Source organism: Electrophorus electricus, chromosome 16 (assembly GCF_013358815.1).
Source record: "Electrophorus electricus isolate fEleEle1 chromosome 16, fEleEle1.pri, whole genome shotgun sequence".
Taxonomy (NCBI): Eukaryota; Metazoa; Chordata; class Actinopteri; order Gymnotiformes; family Gymnotidae; genus Electrophorus; species Electrophorus electricus.
Window position 1 is genome coordinate 17010551 of NC_049550.1, and position 22034 is coordinate 17032584.

Here is a 22034-nt window from a genome sequence, read left to right on the forward strand (position 1 = left end):
GAGATTTCCCTATAAAGAGCTGAACCATTATGAAAGGAGTGGGAGACTTCCACTGAAAGAGCAGAACCAGGGAGGAGACAGGGGGCAGAGATTTCCCTTTACAGAGCTGAACCAGGGGGCTCAATCGCTCTTTCGGCAGGGGCTGTGTCTCCTGGAAGCTCTATATATTTTTGTTTTCTTAAGCCTCTTTCTCTCTTGTCGATTGTTAGTTGTAGGCTGAGAGCCTTATTAATGTGTACAGCATTTTATGTTGTTAAGTAGCGTTATCTCTCCTCTGGCGATTTCTTAAAGACACATAAATTATTTCTAAGTGTCAGTACACTTAAAGTGCAGTTACACAACTTTTTATAAACCACGTACTGCATAAAATACTGTTAAGCAACTCTTTTTTCACTACTGAAATTTGTCTCTAGCACTGATGATTCCCGCCCTGTTTTGCATACTCCCGCTTTCTTTGCTGACTCACAGCTTCACTCCCTCAGGAAACATTTGAGGGCAGGTTCAGATTCCTGTGCACAACGAGGAAAGTTACGTAAACTTTAATTTCTGTCGAATCTTATGCTGTGAATTCACTGCAGACGCAACACACACAATCTCGTTCTGTCTACACCAAGAACAGTGGCTATGGCATTATCTTACGTTTCACTGGAAGAAAACCTCAGATGTTCTATTTGTTTGGAAATCTTTAAGGATCCTGTGGTTCTTACCTGTAGTCACAGTTTTTGTAGGATCTGTATAGAGAGAACGTGGAACCAGAAGGAGATAAAGGAATGCCCAATGTGCAGGAAAAAAATTAAGCATTCACTTATAAACAATCTAGTCCTTAAGGAAACTTGTGAAACATTCGCGCAGAAGAAACGCAGAATGGAAGCTCAAGGAGTGATATGTCTGCTCCATACCGACAAACAGCATCTGTTCTGTGTGGATGATCAACAGCTGGTGTGTTTGCAGTGTGTGGACGAGGACCATCAAAATCACAACTTCTGCTCCATCAGCAAAGCAGCGGAAAGACAAAGGGTAAAACCAGTTTACCTTTTTCATGTGTTTTTCTGGTGTTTTTATAGTCATTTTTAAGTTAGGTTTTTGATCTTGTAGTTAGCTAGCTGATTCTCTCATATCCGGATACATGCAAGGAGAAGTTACTTATTCATACGTCAGGAAAACATAATTAATTGCAAACATACACATTTCAATTCCTATCGACTAAAGACAATATCATCTAGTCATCTGAAAAAGTATACCCTCTGACCTCTATGGTTTTATGTATCAGGACATAATTTAAAAATATGTGGTGCTTAGCACGTCTTATAATAAGGTAAATCTTCAAGTTATTGCCGCTCAATGTGGTTTTACAAGCTACTGGTTCACGGGTTTTACTTTATTGTTTCTCCATTTTGGCACATTATGGAAAGTTAATTTGTTTCACACTAACTTAATATGTGGCGCACTATAGGATCATTTCTGTTTCATATTGACTTAAAAAGGTGTCACATTATGGAAGGATAATTTGATTCATGCTGGCTTAAAATAAAACCCTTTCTGTTCCTCTGAACCCTGAGCAGGTAAAATCTTTATTGGCTTGTCCTGTGTATTATGGAAGAAAGGAAAGATCTTCTCTCTAAATGTATCTTTGTAACTATGTAAGAGCCAAGGATTGTTATCACTGAAAAACTTCACCTCCCCAGCTTCCCAGCTTAACTGGATTTTGATCCTCTGGTACGTCATGGCGGGAATCCGATTGTTCCAAGAGTATTTACCATTGTGAAGACCTATAGAGCACATACTTTCAGCAGGAGATGCTTTTGAGATTTTTTTTTCTCTTTACAGATCCCTTTGATACCACAATAATCCACTCTACACACTGCTTGACCTCTATTAGCCAACTGTGCATGCCAGAGTCGAAGCCCTCAGAGCCCAGGACAATGGGGTAAATGCTAAACCTCTCAGGGGTGTTGGGGAGGTCTTGAGTTGTGCCTTGTCCCATGAGACTGCTTGGATCTGGAGAGATGCTTATGGTTCTACTTGTGATGTTTGGGTCCAAAGTTACAGGATCTTCAAAGAAATACAAGATTATAACACCAACATTATAATGTGTTCTAAAACTTTTGATTAGTATTTCCTTGTTTAAATCTTCATTGTGTCTACGCTAAATATGCAATACAATACTACACATTCTATTAGATCATCATTACAGGGACTCAGGTCAGTTTGTGCACTTTTTGACACCCAGTTCTAAATGACTTAATCTTATATGTGTGCTACAGTTAATGCTCTGCCTCACAATAGGATTTACTGTAGGCTGCTTTGGCACTTTATTTTTACTGACTTCCCACCATTTAGACTAAAAACAAGATAAGGTGAAATTCTTTAAAACCTGGCTAATCTTTCGTTTACAAAAACTATTGAAATAACATATACAGTATTTATGTAACTCCAGTGTTGAATTATTGTTTATGTAATGACTATTTATGCAAGTCCAGTGTTAAATTAATACATACTCTGTTAATCTAAGTACAGTGTTGCATTGACATATAGAGTGTTTATGTAGATCACAAGTTAATTAACATATGCACTGATTTTGTAAAACCAGCTGGACACAAAATGAGCAGAGTACAGAGTACCACTTCAGTTGTTTACTTCCCTTATCTTCTCCCACACTCTGTATCTCAGATTCCCCAGGTGTTGTACAGATATACTCACAATAAGGACAGATGTCCCTCACCTTCTCGCACACTCCAGGACCCACCGCTGGATCTGGAACTGTGTACTTAGCTTTGAAAACACATGCATACACACAATGCACTATACTTTGCTCTCTCTATATAAAATGCACTATAAAATGTATAAACTATAAACTAAAACAAACATCTCTACCATTACTAGAGCTTACATTTCACTGGCATCTGGATAGGTCTAGAGAGAAGGAATTGTAGATTAGAATTTCATTCTGAAACCGTTTAAAAGAACACAATAAAACACAATAACAGCCTACCTGTAAAAACATGACATCTTCAGCCTCCATTTTGGCTTCTATTTCCTGTATCAGCTGGACCAGTACATTACACTCTTCTTCAGCCTGTGCAATCTTCTCCTTCATCCTCTGGCCCTTCTCCTTCTCTTCCTCTCTCAGTGCAGTTATCCTGATCTCCTCCTCATGTCTGAGGAACTGAAGCCTCTCAAATTCCTCCTTTATCTCCTCCTCTGTCTGCTAGAGCTGAGACTGGAGGAGACGATCACAATGTTGTAAAGCTGTGTGGAATTTGTGATCAGCTAATGCTGAGAAAACAGGTAAAGGATGTTTTATGTGATCAGCAGTTTTTAGTCTCTTGCCATGGGACCTCACAAAGCTATGCATTATATGCAATATATGCTTTTCCTGCTCTAACACACTTTATCAGGCAATGATGACACATTAGTCAGGTGTGTAGAGCAGAGAGACCAACATATATAGACCAAGTGCAAATAGCAGCAGATATCAATGCAGATAATGACAGACTGCTTTCTGTGTGACCCACTTGGATGTGCTTGACAATCTTCTCGCAGGTGGTTTTAAAATTCTTGAATGTATCCAGTAACTTATCTGCATGCTTCTGGGAAGTGCTCAGCTCCTCCTAAAACAGAGGGAGAAGTCTGGTCAACACTGGAGAGGACTAAAGTATGAAGTGTCCAAAGGAGAACAGAGCTAGAGTCAGAGATACTTAACTCTATCACCTACATCAGCACACACTATACCTCTCTCCTCCTGACTTTAGTCACAGTGGGGTGTAATCCTCAATAGTCAGCCACACAATGTCATGAAATAACTGTAGCTTGGCCAGAAATGTTATTAATTTGCTAGTATTTGTAACTATAACACCCTCTTATGAATAATACAGGAGTTTGCGATCATAATATAGGGCTAAGGTATATGCTCAATTGTATATTTTATTCTTAGTTTTTATTAGGTTGTCTAATGCTGAGCATTTATAAAGTGTAATTTAATACAGTAGTGTTTTCCTGGGTTGTCCTCTTTCTATGATTTCACCTTAATCATGAATAGACAACAACTCCGCTAAACAGGAACTTCTCCTACTGCCAATCAATTGTTGTTTGATTAGAACAGTTTTGATTTAATGATGTTTGATGGTTTTCTCTTTATGAAATCAAATATCATATTTTATCATTCATCACCAAGGGGGATTATTGCATGAGGGTGAAAATAAATATTATTTGATGGAAAAAAAAAAAAAAGATTTTTAAAAAGCATTTGAACTGAAAACTGTAGTGCTATATTTTATTATTTTAAAAGTTTTGATCAAATTTTGGTGTCTTGCCTCATTTATATTTTAAGCCATTTTTGTTACTGCTCTCATGTAACAGTGGTTTATATCACTTGCCCTATTTATCGTTTAACTAGTCATTTTGCGGATAAATGCCAATCCGAAAGTTATACCCCCTAAGCTTAATGAATGGTTCGACGTTCCTCTGCTGCTGTCTGCTCAGGAGGATTGAATGTAGTTCACTAACCTAATTAGCTGTCATAACGTGCCGGCGCAATAAATCTCATATTAGTGTTGTAGCTGTCAACTCATCAGCCCTTGAATAACTTCTATAAAGACAAATAACGTAAGAAATATTAACGCAGAAAGCACTTGCAAGTGACGGAATACAATTGATGAAAACAAACTGGGTGTTTAAATTAAAATGTTAGTTTGGCTTGTGCTATGTTCAAAACTACTGCAGCCAGCCACTCCAGTGCATCAAACATACTTTGGCTCAGTTGTCAATCGCTGTCATGCTGTCCACATACAGCCAATGGGCAGGGACACAAATGAAGCTAACCGCACCTCTGGCTAGAAAAATGAAACAGCCGGTTTGTTCTTACTTTGCAATCCTTGGCAGCTTTGATGATGGAGCAGGAGTCGTGATTTTGATGGCTTCAGGTCCTTGGTGTTTCCTGTGCTGTGTCGGAACACTACCATGTAGGATGAACCATAGCACAATGGGCACAATGGGCACAATGGGCCCGGAGCACAATAACACCTACTCAAAGCACTTGGTGGATACCTGCACTTTTGCACATTATTATTTGCACCTTATTAATAATCATGTTTGTTGGTTACATGAAAAATGAGATGCTATGTTACTTCTGATGTTAGGTATATAATAAATGCATATAAAATTGTTACAATAAAAGGCAAAATAACCTGAATCATATAAAAATTGAATTGGTGCATCATATTGTGTATATCATTACATGTTATAGCAAATGTATTGCAGATTGTCTTTCGTATGTTACAGTTTCACCTTTGCTTGTGATGTCAATAAACCTGTGGAAAAGGGCTAATCGTCCTTGGAGTTCTGATGTCAGGAGAGCATCTATCTGCCTGCCAAGTTGCATACAGCACATATACAGAGCACAGAACACATGAATGTGCATCTTATGCTGAAACATCTTATGTTTCTCCATTTTGGCTTTGTTTTGTTAATAAATAGACACGGTGGAATCTGTTGTGTTGTTGTTCACCTGGGGTTGTTAATCGAATTCCCTATGACTTTATCAGTCTTGTTAACGGTGAGCGGTAAGGAGGCGGACGCATATGCGGACAAGAGCAAATCCAGAGTCATAGTCGTTAGAATAGTCCAGGGTCAATTTACCAACATGTAGAGTCTGGGAATACATAATAACAAACAAACAAAAGCACACGAAGACAAACGGGGATGCAGGCTATAGCAAAGAGGCTATGAATAGCACAGAGGCTAGAATAAACAAACGACTAGGAAACACGAAGGGATGGATTAACAAACAGGCTTCGATTCACAAACAGCGGCTAGACTTACAACGACCAGCCAAAACCCAGGGAGCAAGACAGGGTATAAATACATAAACTAACACTAGTTAAACAAGACAAATGGTGCAAAAGATGAGGAGCGTAGAAAACGAAACCATGGAACGGAACCACAACAAGTAAGTAAATTGAAATAAAGACGAGCAGCGTTAGCTGCTGGATAGATGGCCTCAACATTTGACTGTACAGTACTTTGGTGTACAGAGACAGAGGATTTCATGGTCCACTAAATGACTGCAAAGTGCCCAGGTCTTGTGGCTGCAAAACAAATCATCACCCGTCCACCACAGTGTTTGATATTTGGTTTGAGGTGCTTGTACTGATATGCTGTAAATTGTGGCCAAACATCTCCATTCTGTCTTGTATGTCTAAAGAACATTGTTCCAGAAGTCTTGTGGTTTGTTCAGGTGCAACGTTGCAAACTTAAGCCATTTTGCCATGTTCTTGTTAGAAAGAAAAGGCTTTCTGCTATCAACCCTTACAAATAAGCCATGCTTGTTCAGTCTTCTTCTATTTGTACTGCCATGAACTTGAATGTTCAACAGGCTGAGGCCAGTACAGTCTGATATGTAGCTGTTAGGTTTTTTGCAGGGTCTGAACGTGAGGTGAATTTGCTGGGACATCCACTCCTGGGAAGATTGACAACTGTCTTGAATGTTTTCTACTTGTGAATAATCTTTCTTACTGTAGAATGATGGACTTCAGATTGTTTGAGAATTGAGTTATACCCCTTCCCAGACTGATGAGCAGCAATAATTTCCTCTTTAAGGTCGTTGCACATGTCTTTTCTCCTTGGCATTGTGTTAACATACACCTCCAGACCAGTAAACTTTAAAAAATTCTGCTTTAATAGAGGTGCTTACACTTGATGATCATTCAATCAAGGGTATTTGATTAGCAATACTTGGCTGCTACACAAATAATTGCACAATGTAATATGTCATGTGTTGTTCTTCTGAGGTTGTATTTACCTAATTTTAAGACCTGTGAAGGACCAGATGATGTTTTATTATGTCCTGATACATAAAATCATAGAATTCAGAGAGCGTAAATTGTTTTTGCACGTCTGTATAATTACATCAGCATGGAGTGAGTTGCGTCAGAATGCCAAAGCTAAGGTGAGTGATGCAATCCAAATGCATTTTCCTTACAATAATCCACGGTAAAGTAGCCAGATGAAGAAGAAAAAAAACTCACAATACATAAAGCACAACATAGCAAGAATAGAGAGCCACAGAAACTAGGAGGCAATTACAACAATGTAACAAGACAGAAGTGCAAACGGTAGAAAGACAAGCTAGAAGACAAGACACAGTTGCAAACGATGAAGGGCAAGTTCATATGAAACTCGACAGGGCAGAGACAAAACAAAGCCAATGGTGTATAGAGCTACGGAAACTGCACTACCAAAGATGAGGAAACCGTGACAATACTACTAACATATACATGCATATATTAGTCTTGGTTGACATAAAGTTAGTTATTCTAAACACAAATATGTAGTCCAGGCCAATGTTGAACAGACTACTCAAAATAGACATGTAAATATTTAGATGGCTCCAGTGACTTTCAGCATGAGATTTTGCAACAAATAATGGCACATTCTGCAATACTAGAAAGGCGTTAAAAGCTGTAAGTGCTGAAGTGTGGGGGTGTTTGTTTTGGAGAGTTATAAAAGAGCTCTGAGCACAACACTTTTGAATAACTGCATCCTACTGCAACAATAGTGCACAGCATGGACAATATAGGGTGATCTGTTTACTTAACACTAGTTCATATTATTTCACAAAGTCATATATCATAGTTATTACAGCTACCTATGTGTCTCCACCATTTAGAAGCATGGAACATTGTGCCTGGTAATATATACATTGCTAATGTCATAGCTGTCGGGTTAGGCTATTGCTGCTTGGTTAGGCTCTGGATGCCATGACCCTGTAATGGATTAAGCAGTTTGGAAGATGAATCTGTGAATGAATCATGTACATGTGGCATATTGAGCTGTTGATAAGTATTAGTTGAAAATAACTGATTAATAGTTAAATGTGTGTTGATCAGTGATACTGGTGTTTTTTTGTTTTTGTTTCAGACTGAACTTGAAAGACCATTGCAGGTACTTCAAATGAAATTGGAAACCCTGGATTCCAAAAAATCCACCTTTTTGGACATGCTTGTAAAATTCCAGGTACTTCTATAGTAGTAGTTTTTGCTTTTTTGGGGGTTGGTGGTGTTCTGCCACAAGCAAGATAAATACCTGCTCCCCTCAATTAAACAACATGGCAGCAATTCACAGTCATAGTACAGCTAATCCATAGTGGTTATTTTAATTTCTTTGGACCAATCAGAAGTAAATAGGTTTTCAGTGTATTTTATGCCTGTTGTATGTGATCACATGGGTAGAAACATTCTAGGAGCACCTGCAAAATGAGTCAATGAGAGAGAACATTATTTTCATCACAATATTCAACAACATGTCTCATTCACATTAGTAAACACTTAACACCATCATAATGTATATAAACAATGAACACAGCTATTGTCATTACTTACAAGCTAGTATGTTAATACGGGGAGTTTGATGCAGTAATGTATTACTGCGAAACTTGCAAGAGCTCCGGTAACAGATCAGGAAAATCTAAAAACATCAACAAGGTTAGTGAAACTACACAACCAAAGTTAGCCTTGAATGTTTATTTTGAATTTTCAGCAAATTTCATGCATACTGCTGCCATTTTTTACCATCAGTGACACATAGACAAACATGAACTTTACATTGGATTCCTAACATATAATGCTATGATGTTTTGCATGTAAGAGCTTCCACACTGAGAGCATTGTTTACTTGGCTTATACTAGCTAGTTAGCTTACACCTGCATCTTAGCTAGCTACCCTTAACGTTGGACTAATACATAATGTAACTAGCTACATATATACTTAGGGTTAATAGCTAGCTACATTGGCTACATAATTTGGGGGGGGGGGGGGATTAATTAACTATCTGTCTGATAGAAAAATAGCAACCATAGCATCGCTTTCCTGGCTCCATATACATATACGGCATTTAGCAGACACTCATCCAGAGCGACTTACAAAGGTGCTTTGTCATTTACTCATAGAATATAACATAGTACAGTACAGTAGGTTAGAGTGCAACATACCAATGAACTAGAATACTGTAGAATACAGGGATCAATGCTGATACCTAGAAGTACAAAATACATAAGGTCTATCTTAAACAATGATAAGTGCAATAAACAATAAGTGCTAGAGTTTGTTAAACAACATAAACAATACCTTACAATAAGTATTAATTTAATCAGTCAATATGGGAGCAGAGTCAGTTGTCCTTTAAATATTTTGCAAATAGAACAAGTTTGAAGACTGAAACGGACTCTGCTGTCTGGACAACAAGTGGGAGTTCATTCCACCATCTTGGAGCCAGGACAGAAAATATTCTCAATGCTTGTCGTCCATGAGACCTGAAGCAAGGTCTTTCAAGCCGAGCTGTACTTGAGGTTCGAAGTACTCGAGGTACAGATCGGGCTTTGACCATTGACCTCATGAATGAAGGGGCTGGTCCATTTTTGGCTTTGTAGGCAAGCATCAAGATTTTAAATCTGATACATGCAGCTACTGGGAGCCAATGAAGGGAGCGGAGCAGTGGAGTAACGTGTGAACTTCAGAAGATTGAAGACCAGGCATGCTGCTGCATTCTGGACAAGTTGTAGAGGTTTGATGGCTCTTAGAGGAAGACCAGCAAGTAACAAGTTGCAGTAGTCTAGTTTTGCGATCACAAGAGACTGCACAAGCACCTGGGTAGCTTCTTGAGAGAAAAGGGCCGAATCCTTCGTATGTTACAAAGGAGGAATCTGCAAGACCAGGTTAGATTAGAAACATGAGTTGAAAATGACAACTGGTTGTCCAAAGTTATGCCCAGGATATGGGCAGCTTCGGATGGTGCGATCATGGAGTTCTCGAAGGAAACTGTGAGGTCATGGTAAGGGTTGGGAGTACCTGGGATGAACAGAAGCTTGGTTTTACTGGGGTTGAGCTTCAAGTGGTGGGCTGTCATCATGGATGTCAGGGGCTCCACTAGTTGTTGGTACTGTAGAAAAGCCACACTGATCACTCTGACTTTATCCAACCTCCCTTTTTTGATTGTAGCCTTTTCTGTTTCTTGTTTCTTTTATTTATTTGTTTAACAGTGCAAGATTTTGTAGGTATTGGTGGGACTTCTTGTGCGACTAGCTTGTGCAACCATTATAAATCCCAATAAATTACTAAAATAGTAAAATCAGTCTTAAAGAAAAAGTGTCGTCTGTCCGGCCCAGTCTTCTGATAGCTTCCAGCCACAGCAGTCGCGTATTTCTCTGAAAAGAATGCCATCCAGATGGAAGTCAAAACAGTTTCAATAACGGTCCACACCACACCTGGATAATTGTACTGTGACTAACACCAGATCATTTTATATTACTGCCAATAAAGGTTAGTGACAATGCTAAATTCTGTTTGCCATAGTGGCATGCATTTAGCTGACACTTTTATCCAAATCAACTATGATACCTTGAGCAGTAAGGGCATTGCTCAGGGTTCCAACAGTGGCAACGGTGAGGCTGGAACAAGCAACTTTCCAATTACACACCAAGTACCTTAACCACTGAGCTACCACTGCATGTGTCTTTGAAATGTCACCTTTGTTTACAAAGTCAACTATACAATTGCACACACCACCAGTCTCAAGTCCGGCAGACAGAGGAGCAGATAAAAGTGGAGTTTGAGGAGCTTCACCAGTTCCTCAAGGAGGAGGAGGCGACCAGGATAGCTGCTCTGAGGGAGGAAGAGGAAGAGAAGAGCCAGAGGATGAAGGCAAAGATTTCAGAAATGAATAAGTTGTTAACATCTGTTTTGGAACAAATTAACAAAATCAAGGATGACATGAACAATGAGGACAGTTTATTCTTACATGTAAGTCCAGTTCCTAAGGTCTGATGTTGTGTTTATAAAAAGGGAATAACCACTCACAATGTTTTTGTTTGTTTTCTCAGAAATTTAGATCTACAGAAGAAAGGTAAAACGTATTTATTTATTTATTGTGACGTGTGCATACATACCTTCATTCACTGAACTTCCAGTAGTGAAAAGAAAATGGAAAAACACAGATCTTTGTTAATTTAGAGTTTGTGGTTTAATTTCAGGTAATTATTTAATAAACACACAACTTTTAGACAGCCAGGTTTGTTTGTTAAAACATCACTTAATTTTTATTGTGTGAGTACATATAATTGTGAGTGTACATAAATTTGGGATCATACAAATTAAATCCCTAACCAGAACCTTTGTAAGATTGTATTAAGTGGTTCTAATGTTATATAAGTAAAATATATGTTTGCTTATCTGTGTTTATATCTCTTCAGAGCTAAGTACACTGTGCCAGATCCTGAGGTGGGTCCTGGAGTTCTGATTGATGTGTCCAAACACTTGGGGAATCTGAGATACACGGTGTGGGAGAAGATGAAGGACATCTGTCCTTACTGTGAGTGGATGAACACAATACGACAATATTTCATCAAATACCAACATCAGAACAACATTTGTGCTGACATTTTATACCAAACGTTATCACCCCCAAAGAGCCTGTACTTCTGGACCCAGCTACCCTAAGGGCCAAACTTCAATTGTCTCCAGATTTGAATAGCATTACATTTGGACAGGAACAAACTCCTAAAGTCTCACCAACCAAGTGTGTCGAAGTGCCATTCATCCTGGGATCTGAACGTTTCACCTCAGGATCGCATACCTGGGAGATGCAGGTTGGACCCTCAGAACAGTGGGCTGTTGGAGTCATTAAAGAATCTGATAAAACAAAACCAAATCCTTTCTACATTATTAATATATATGCTTAAAGGTAAATGTTCATGGAATCCAGGGGCTGCCAAGATTAATAAAGTCTGTGTTTCTGGAAAGTGAGAAAAGACAGGTGACATTCACTGATCCTGATTCAAACACAACATTAAAAACACACACATATGCAATCCCTGAGAAAATGTACCCATGTTTTTTTAGCTTCAGCAAATTTCCATTGCCTATTCTACCAGCCAAGGTTTCAGTTTCCATTTAAGAACAATGAGTATTCAACTCATTGCTGAACCCTCTACCACATCCAGAGTGCCTTCATACAAGTCTGCATTATCTACTGTTCTTTTCTTTATGTTTATTCTTTTCTCATCTACTACATGCATACTCCCTGACCACAAACATGTACGCAGAATAATTAAGCCAGTGTCAGTATGAATTCCAGGAAAAAATAAATGAGTTAACTTTTATATTTAGAATTACGATATTTCAAACATTGACATGGTTCTTTTAATTAATGGCATGTGTATTAATTTATGTGTAACTAATATTAATCACCATAATACTAAGGTGTCTCATGATTCACATTTATTTTACATGTAATTGTTTTGTTCTAATTACTGTACATTTATTTTCTGCATAATTGTTTTGGTTTATAGTGCATCATTTCATATATTGATCTGGGTTTTTTTTAATCCTTTTTTTTTTTTTTTATCTGACTTGACATGCATAGTTGGTGTCCAAGAGAACTGTCAAATTCAACCAATAAACTTAATCTCATTGAACAACACCTTTGTTAACCTAGTAATGTATTTAATTAGATTACAGTTTAATGTGAGGTGTAGCATTTTATTATATACATTTGTCCAGGAAAGATGTGTGCGTGTGCATTTTTCAAAGGATAATGCTGTGTATGAATATTATGCACAAATGTTACACACGTGTGTGTTTGTGTGTGTGTGTGTGTGTGTGTGTGTGCGTGTGCATGCACATGCAAGAGATGGTGACGAGTCAGCGACATGAACTTTATTTGCACTTCTAACATATTTGGAAAGACTCACAACTTGATTAATTGTTTGAATAAAACCTCTGTCTGATCTCATTCAAGTGTCTTACCTGCCAGTTCCAAGACAGTCATGCACATTAATTTTATTTTAATTAGTTAAATTTAGCATGGGTACACAACAAGCCTTTTGCAGACCAGCGTAAATTGAACATTAGGTTTTAGGTACTGTTTGGTGACTTTGTGATTGAAAATGTACATTAGCAGCTTCATAAATAAATGACACTATTAACTGTACATAAGCCTCCCCTTCACCTAAGGCAAGGAAGGTGCGCTAGTAGTCCCACACTGCTTCAAGTCCTTGGTGTTTCCTGTGCTGTGTTTGGGACGCTACCATGTTGAATGGCCCATAACTCGGTTCTGTGGTACTACCATGTTTGACATTACACTGCAAAATAACTCATCATCATGATTTCATGATTTTCAAAATGTATTCCGGTAGTTCATCTGGTAAAGCAGACAGAGCAATGTGTATCTCCCAAATGCTGTAAATGTGAAAAAGGTGTTAGCATATATGTAGACATCTACAGTTATCATATACAAAGCCTAATTCATTTCCAACAGGCACAGAGCACAATGAAATCTGATCAAAGCACTCGATAGATACCTGAACTGTTGTTGAACTGACACAGGATGTGCAGCAGAGACTTGTCCAGGCCATATTACCCACAGGACATGCATGTCAGCAACTGTGTTTGTTGCAAATAACAGTTTGAGAAGCTTCACGAGTTCTTAAACAAGTATGCTGTACGGCAATTTCTCCAAAATATTTATTGATCATACGTATTGATAGGCTGGCATAATCCAGTATGTGGCCTGTTTCAAATCGACACAGTTGCTTTGAACATTTCAGTGTTTCACAAAGCCTCGCTTTGTAGTGACGTCTGTAGTGACTTCACTACTGAAACGTGACTCTGACGATTCCCGCCCTGTTTTGCATACTGCCTCTTTCTTTGCTGACTCACATCTTCACTCCCTCAGAAAGAATTGGAGGGCAGGTTCAGATTCTGTGCACGAGGAAAGTTACGTTACCTTTCATTTCTGTGGAATCTTATGCTGTGAATTCACTGCAGACGCAACACACACAATCTCGTTCTGTCTACACCAAGAACAGTGGCTATGGCATTATCTCACGTTTCACTGGAAGAAAATCTCAGGTGTTCTATTTGTTTGGAAATCTTTAAGGATCCTGTAGTTCTTACCTGTAGTCACAGTTTTTGTAGGATCTGTATAGAGAGAACGTGGAACCAGAAGGAGATAAAGGAATGCCCAATGTGCAGGAAAAAAATTAAGCATTCACTTATAAACAATCTAGTCCTTAAGGAAACCTGTGAATCATTCGCGCATAAGAAACGCAGAATGGAAGCTCAAGGAGTGATATGTCTGCTCCATACCGACAAACAGCATCTGTTCTGTGTGGATGATCAACAGCTGGTGTGTTTACAGTGTGTGGACCAGGACCATCAAAATCACAACTTCTGCTCCATCAGCAAAGCAGCGGAAAGACAAAGGGTAAAACCAGTTTACCTTTTTCATGTGTTTTTCTGGTGTTTTTATAGTCATTTTTAAGTTAGGTTTTTGATCTTGTAGTTAGCTAGCTGATTCTCTCATATCCGGATACATGCAAGGAGAAGTTACTTATTCATACGTCAGGAAAACATAATTAATTGCAAACATACACATTTCAATTCCTATCGACTAAAGACAATATCATCTAGTCATCTGAAAAAGTATACCCTCTGACCTCTATGGTTTTATGTATCAGGACATAATTTAAAAATATGTGGTGCTTAGCACGTCTTATAATAAGGTAAATCTTCAAGTTATTGCCGCTCAATGTGGTTTTACAAGCTACTGGTTCACGGGTTTTACTTTATTGTTTCTCCATTTTGGCTTTGTTTTGTTAATAAATAGACACGGTGGAATCTGTTGTGTTGTTGTTCACCTGGGGTTGTTAATCGAATTCCCTATGACTTTATCAGTCTTGTTAACGGTGAGCGGTAAGGAGGCGGACGCATATGCGGACAAGAGCAAATCCAGAGTCATAGTCGTTAGAATAGTCCAGGGTCAATTTACCAACATGTAGAGTCTGGGAATACATAATAACAAACAAACAAAAGCACACGAAGACAAACGGGGATGCAGGCTATAGCAAAGAGGCTATGAATAGCACAGAGGCTAGAATAAACAAACGACTAGGAAACACGAAGGGATGGATTAACAAACAGGCTTCGATTCACAAACAGCGGCTAGACTTACAACGACCAGCCAAAACCCAGGGAGCAAGACAGGGTATAAATACATAAACTAACACTAGTTAAACAAGACAAATGGTGCAAAAGATGAGGAGCGTAGAAAACGAAACCATGGAACGGAACCACAACAAGTAAGTAAATTGAAATAAAGACGAGCAGCGTTAGCTGCTGGATAGATGGCCTCAACATTTGACTGTACAGTACTTTGGTGTACAGAGACAGAGGATTTCATGGTCCACTAAATGACTGCAAAGTGCCCAGGTCTTGTGGCTGCAAAACAAATCATCACCCGTCCACCACAGTGTTTGATATTTGGTTTGAGGTGCTTGTACTGATATGCTGTAAATTGTGGCCAAACATCTCCATTCTGTCTTGTATGTCTAAAGAACATTGTTCCAGAAGTCTTGTGGTTTGTTCAGGTGCAACGTTGCAAACTTAAGCCATTTTGCCATGTTCTTGTTAGAAAGAAAAGGCTTTCTGCTATCAACCCTTACAAATAAGCCATGCTTGTTCAGTCTTCTTCTATTTGTACTGCCATGAACTTGAATGTTCAACAGGCTGAGGCCAGTACAGTCTGATATGTAGCTGTTAGGTTTTTTGCAGGGTCTGAACGTGAGGTGAATTTGCTGGGACATCCACTCCTGGGAAGATTGACAACTGTCTTGAATGTTTTCTACTTGTGAATAATCTTTCTTACTGTAGAATGATGGACTTCAGATTGTTTGAGAATTGAGTTATACCCCTTCCCAGACTGATGAGCAGCAATAATTTCCTCTTTAAGGTCGTTGCACATGTCTTTTCTCCTTGGCATTGTGTTAACATACACCTCCAGACCAGTAAACTTTAAAAAATTCTGCTTTAATAGAGGTGCTTACACTTGATGATCATTCAATCAAGGGTATTTGATTAGCAATACTTGGCTGCTACACAAATAATTGCACAATGTAATATGTCATGTGTTGTTCTTCTGAGGTTGTATTTACCTAATTTTAAGACCTGTGAAGGACCAGATGATGTTTTATTATGTCCTGATACATAAAATCATAGAATTCAGAGAGCGTAAATTGTTTTTGCACGTCTGTATAATTACATCAGCATGGAGTGAGTTGCGTCAGAATGCCAAAGCTAAGGTGAGTGATGCAATCCAAATGCATTTTCCTTACAATAATCCACGGTAAAGTAGCCAGATGAAGAAGAAAAAAAACTCACAATACATAAAGCACAACATAGCAAGAATAGAGAGCCACAGAAACTAGGAGGCAATTACAACAATGTAACAAGACAGAAGTGCAAACGGTAGAAAGACAAGCTAGAAGACAAGACACAGTTGCAAACGATGAAGGGCAAGTTCATATGAAACTCGACAGGGCAGAGACAAAACAAAGCCAATGGTGTATAGAGCTACGGAAACTGCACTACCAAAGATGAGGAAACCGTGACAATACTACTAACATATACATGCATATATTAGTCTTGGTTGACATAAAGTTAGTTATTCTAAACACAAATATGTAGTCCAGGCCAATGTTGAACAGACTACTCAAAATAGACATGTAAATATTTAGATGGCTCCAGTGACTTTCAGCATGAGATTTTGCAACAAATAATGGCACATTCTGCAATACTAGAAAGGCGTTAAAAGCTGTAAGTGCTGAAGTGTGGGGGTGTTTGTTTTGGAGAGTTATAAAAGAGCTCTGAGCACAACACTTTTGAATAACTGCATCCTACTGCAACAATAGTGCACAGCATGGACAATATAGGGTGATCTGTTTACTTAACACTAGTTCATATTATTTCACAAAGTCATATATCATAGTTATTACAGCTACCTATGTGTCTCCACCATTTAGAAGCATGGAACATTGTGCCTGGTAATATATACATTGCTAATGTCATAGCTGTCGGGTTAGGCTATTGCTGCTTGGTTAGGCTCTGGATGCCATGACCCTGTAATGGATTAAGCAGTTTGGAAGATGAATCTGTGAATGAATCATGTACATGTGGCATATTGAGCTGTTGATAAGTATTAGTTGAAAATAACTGATTAATAGTTAAATGTGTGTTGATCAGTGATACTGGTGTTTTTTTGTTTTTGTTTCAGACTGAACTTGAAAGACCATTGCAGGCACTTCAAATGAAATTGGAAACCCTGGATTCCAAAAAATCCACCTTTTTGGACATGCTTGTAAAATTCCAGGTACTTCTATAGTAGTAGTTTTTGCTTTTTTGGGGGTTGGTGGTGTTCTGCCACAAGCAAGATAAATACCTGCTCCCCTCAATTAAACAACATGGCAGCAATTCACAGTCATAGTACAGCTAATCCATAGTGGTTATTTTAATTTCTTTGGACCAATCAGAAGTAAATAGGTTTTCAGTGTATTTTATGCCTGTTGTATGTGATCACATGGGTAGAAACATTCTAGGAGCACCTGCAAAATGAGTCAATGAGAGAGAACATTATTTTCATCACAATATTCAACAACATGTCTCATTCACATTAGTAAACACTTAACACCATCATAATGTATATAAACAATGAACACAGCTATTGTCATTACTTACAAGCTAGTATGTTAATACGGGGAGTTTGATGCAGTAATGTATTACTGCGAAACTTGCAAGAGCTCCGGTAACAGATCAGGAAAATCTAAAAACATCAACAAGGTTAGTGAAACTACACAACCAAAGTTAGCCTTGAATGTTTATTTTGAATTTTCAGCAAATTTCATGCATACTGCTGCCATTTTTTACCATCAGTGACACATAGACAAACATGAACTTTACATTGGATTCCTAACATATAATGCTATGATGTTTTGCATGTAAGAGCTTCCACACTGAGAGCATTGTTTACTTGGCTTATACTAGCTAGTTAGCTTACACCTGCATCTTAGCTAGCTACCCTTAACGTTGGACTAATACATAATGTAACTAGCTACATATATACTTAGGGTTAATAGCTAGCTACATTGGCTACATAATTTGGGGGGGGGGGGGGGGATTAATTAACTATCTGTCTGATAGAAAAATAGCAACCATAGCATCGCTTTCCTGGCTCCATATACATATACGGCATTTAGCAGACACTCATCCAGAGCGACTTACAAAGGTGCTTTGTCATTTACTCATAGAATATAACATAGTACAGTACAGTAGGTTAGAGTGCAACATACCAATGAACTAGAATACTGTAGAATACAGGGATCAATGCTGATACCTAGAAGTACAAAATACATAAGGTCTATCTTAAACAATGATAAGTGCAATAAACAATAAGTGCTAGAGTTTGTTAAACAACATAAACAATACCTTACAATAAGTATTAATTTAATCAGTCAATATGGGAGCAGAGTCAGTTGTCCTTTAAATATTTTGCAAATAGAACAAGTTTGAAGACTGAAACGGACTCTGCTGTCTGGACAACAAGTGGGAGTTCATTCCACCATCTTGGAGCCAGGACAGAAAATATTCTCAATGCTTGTCGTCCATGAGACCTGAAGCAAGGTCTTTCAAGCCGAGCTGTACTTGAGGTTCGAAGTACTCGAGGTACAGATCGGGCTTTGACCATTGACCTCATGAATGAAGGGGCTGGTCCATTTTTGGCTTTGTAGGCAAGCATCAAGATTTTAAATCTGATACATGCAGCTACTGGGAGCCAATGAAGGGAGCGGAGCAGTGGAGTAACGTGTGAACTTCAGAAGATTGAAGACCAGGCATGCTGCTGCATTCTGGACAAGTTGTAGAGGTTTGATGGCTCTTAGAGGAAGACCAGCAAGTAACAAGTTGCAGTAGTCTAGTTTTGCGATCACAAGAGACTGCACAAGCACCTGGGTAGCTTCTTGAGAGAAAAGGGCCGAATCCTTCGTATGTTACAAAGGAGGAATCTGCAAGACCAGGTTAGATTAGAAACATGAGTTGAAAATGACAACTGGTTGTCCAAAGTTATGCCCAGGATATGGGCAGCTTCGGATGGTGCGATCATGGAGTTCTCGAAGGAAACTGTGAGGTCATGGTAAGGGTTGGGAGTACCTGGGATGAACAGAAGCTTGGTTTTACTGGGGTTGAGCTTCAAGTGGTGGGCTGTCATCATGGATGTCAGGGGCTCCACTAGTTGTTGGTACTGTAGAAAAGCCACACTGATCACTCTGACTTTATCCAACCTCCCTTTTTTGATTGTAGCCTTTTCTGTTTCTTGTTTCTTTTATTTATTTGTTTAACAGTGCAAGATTTTGTAGGTATTGGTGGGACTTCTTGTGCGACTAGCTTGTGCAACCATTATAAATCCCAATAAATTACTAAAATAGTAAAATCAGTCTTAAAGAAAAAGTGTCGTCTGTCCGGCCCAGTCTTCTGATAGCTTCCAGCCACAGCAGTCGCGTATTTCTCTGAAAAGAATGCCATCCAGATGGAAGTCAAAACAGTTTCAATAACGGTCCACACCACACCTGGATAATTGTACTGTGACTAACACCAGATCATTTTATATTACTGCCAATAAAGGTTAGTGACAATGCTAAATTCTGTTTGCCATAGTGGCATGCATTTAGCTGACACTTTTATCCAAATCAACTATGATACCTTGAGCAGTAAGGGCATTGCTCAGGGTTCCAACAGTGGCAACGGTGAGGCTGGAACAAGCAACTTTCCAATTACACACCAAGTACCTTAACCACTGAGCTACCACTGCATGTGTCTTTGAAATGTCACCTTTGTTTACAAAGTCAACTATACAATTGCACACACCACCAGTCTCAAGTCCGGCAGACAGAGGAGCAGATAAAAGTGGAGTTTGAGGAGCTTCACCAGTTCCTCAAGGAGGAGGAGGCGACCAGGATAGCTGCTCTGAGGGAGGAAGAGGAAGAGAAGAGCCAGAGGATGAAGGCAAAGATTTCAGAAATGAATAAGTTGTTAACATCTGTTTTGGAACAAATTAACAAAATCAAGGATGACATGAACAATGAGGACAGTTTATTCTTACATGTAAGTCCAGTTCCTAAGGTCTGATGTTGTGTTTATAAAAAGGGAATAACCACTCACAATGTTTTTGTTTGTTTTCTCAGAAATTTAGATCTACAGAAGAAAGGTAAAACGTATTTATTTATTTATTGTGACGTGTGCATACATACCTTCATTCACTGAACTTCCAGTAGTGAAAAGAAAATGGAAAAACACAGATCTTTGTTAATTTAGAGTTTGTGGTTTAATTTCAGGTAATTATTTAATAAACACACAACTTTTAGACAGCCAGGTTTGTTTGTTAAAACATCACTTAATTTTTATTGTGTGAGTACATATAATTGTGAGTGTACATAAATTTGGGATCATACAAATTAAATCCCTAACCAGAACCTTTGTAAGATTGTATTAAGTGGTTCTAATGTTATATAAGTAAAATATATGTTTGCTTATCTGTGTTTATATCTCTTCAGAGCTAAGTACACTGTGCCAGATCCTGAGGTGGGTCCTGGAGTTCTGATTGATGTGTCCAAACACTTGGGGAATCTGAGATACACGGTGTGGGAGAAGATGAAGGACATCTGTCCTTACTGTGAGTGGATGAACACAATACGACAATATTTCATCAAATACCAACATCAGAACAACATTTGTGCTGACATTTTATACCAAACGTTATCACCCCCAAAGAGCCTGTACTTCTGGACCCAGCTACCCTAAGGGCCAAACTTCAATTGTCTCCAGATTTGAATAGCATTACATTTGGACAGGAACAAACTCCTAAAGTCTCACCAACCAAGTGTGTCGAAGTGCCATTCATCCTGGGATCTGAACGTTTCACCTCAGGATCGCATACCTGGGAGATGCAGGTTGGACCCTCAGAACAGTGGGCTGTTGGAGTCATTAAAGAATCTGATAAAACAAAACCAAATCCTTTCTACATTATTAATATATATGCTTAAAGGTAAATGTTCATGGAATCCAGGGGCTGCCAAGATTAATAAAGTCTGTGTTTCTGGAAAGTGAGAAAAGACAGGTGACATTCACTGATCCTGATTCAAACACAACATTAAAAACACACACATATGCAATCCCTGAGAAAATGTACCCATGTTTTTTTAGCTTCAGCAAATTTCCATTGCCTATTCTACCAGCCAAGGTTTCAGTTTCCATTTAAGAACAATGAGTATTCAACTCATTGCTGAACCCTCTACCACATCCAGAGTGCCTTCATACAAGTCTGCATTATCTACTGTTCTTTTCTTTATGTTTATTCTTTTCTCATCTACTACATGCATACTCCCTGACCACAAACATGTACGCAGAATAATTAAGCCAGTGTCAGTATGAATTCCAGGAAAAAATAAATGAGTTAACTTTTATATTTAGAATTACGATATTTCAAACATTGACATGGTTCTTTTAATTAATGGCATGTGTATTAATTTATGTGTAACTAATATTAATCACCATAATACTAAGGTGTCTCATGATTCACATTTATTTTACATGTAATTGTTTTGTTCTAATTACTGTACATTTATTTTCTGCATAATTGTTTTGGTTTATAGTGCATCATTTCATATATTGATCTGGGTTTTTTTTAATCCTTTTTTTTTTTTTTTATCTGACTTGACATGCATAGTTGGTGTCCAAGAGAACTGTCAAATTCAACCAATAAACTTAATCTCATTGAACAACACCTTTGTTAACCTAGTAATGTATTTAATTAGATTACAGTTTAATGTGAGGTGTAGCATTTTATTATATACATTTGTCCAGGAAAGATGTGTGCGTGTGCATTTTTCAAAGGATAATGCTGTGTATGAATATTATGCACAAATGTTACACACGTGTGTGTTTGTGTGTGTGTGTGTGTGTGTGTGTGTGTGCGTGTGCATGCACATGCAAGAGATGGTGACGAGTCAGCGACATGAACTTTATTTGCACTTCTAACATATTTGGAAAGACTCACAACTTGATTAATTGTTTGAATAAAACCTCTGTCTGATCTCATTCAAGTGTCTTACCTGCCAGTTCCAAGACAGTCATGCACATTAATTTTATTTTAATTAGTT

General features: G+C 38.4%; 2 protein-coding genes across 3 annotated transcripts; both read left to right on the top strand.

The window, feature by feature from the left end:
• Positions 1-474: 474 nt before the first annotated feature.
• LOC113582851 (tripartite motif-containing protein 35-like) lies at positions 475-12784 on the top strand. Its single transcript, XM_035535177.1, has 6 exons — positions 475-1017; positions 7918-8013; positions 10564-10794; positions 10875-10897; positions 11244-11362; positions 11461-12784. Coding segments are annotated over exons 1-6 (864 nt in total). The 5' UTR covers positions 475-624; the 3' UTR covers positions 11463-12784.
• Positions 12785-13732: 948 nt separating this feature from the next.
• LOC118242761 (tripartite motif-containing protein 35-like) lies at positions 13733-21972 on the top strand. Of its 2 annotated transcripts, none has more exons than XM_035535175.1 (6): positions 13733-14257; positions 17102-17197; positions 19750-19980; positions 20061-20083; positions 20430-20548; positions 20647-21972. In XM_035535175.1, coding segments are annotated over exons 1-6 (864 nt in total). In that variant the 5' UTR covers positions 13733-13864; the 3' UTR covers positions 20649-21972. The 2 variants fall into 2 exon arrangements, with proteins under 2 accessions (XP_035391068.1, XP_035391069.1); XM_035535176.1 differs by lacking the exon at positions 13733-14257 and adding an exon at positions 14840-15131.
• Positions 21973-22034: the final 62 nt, after the last annotated feature.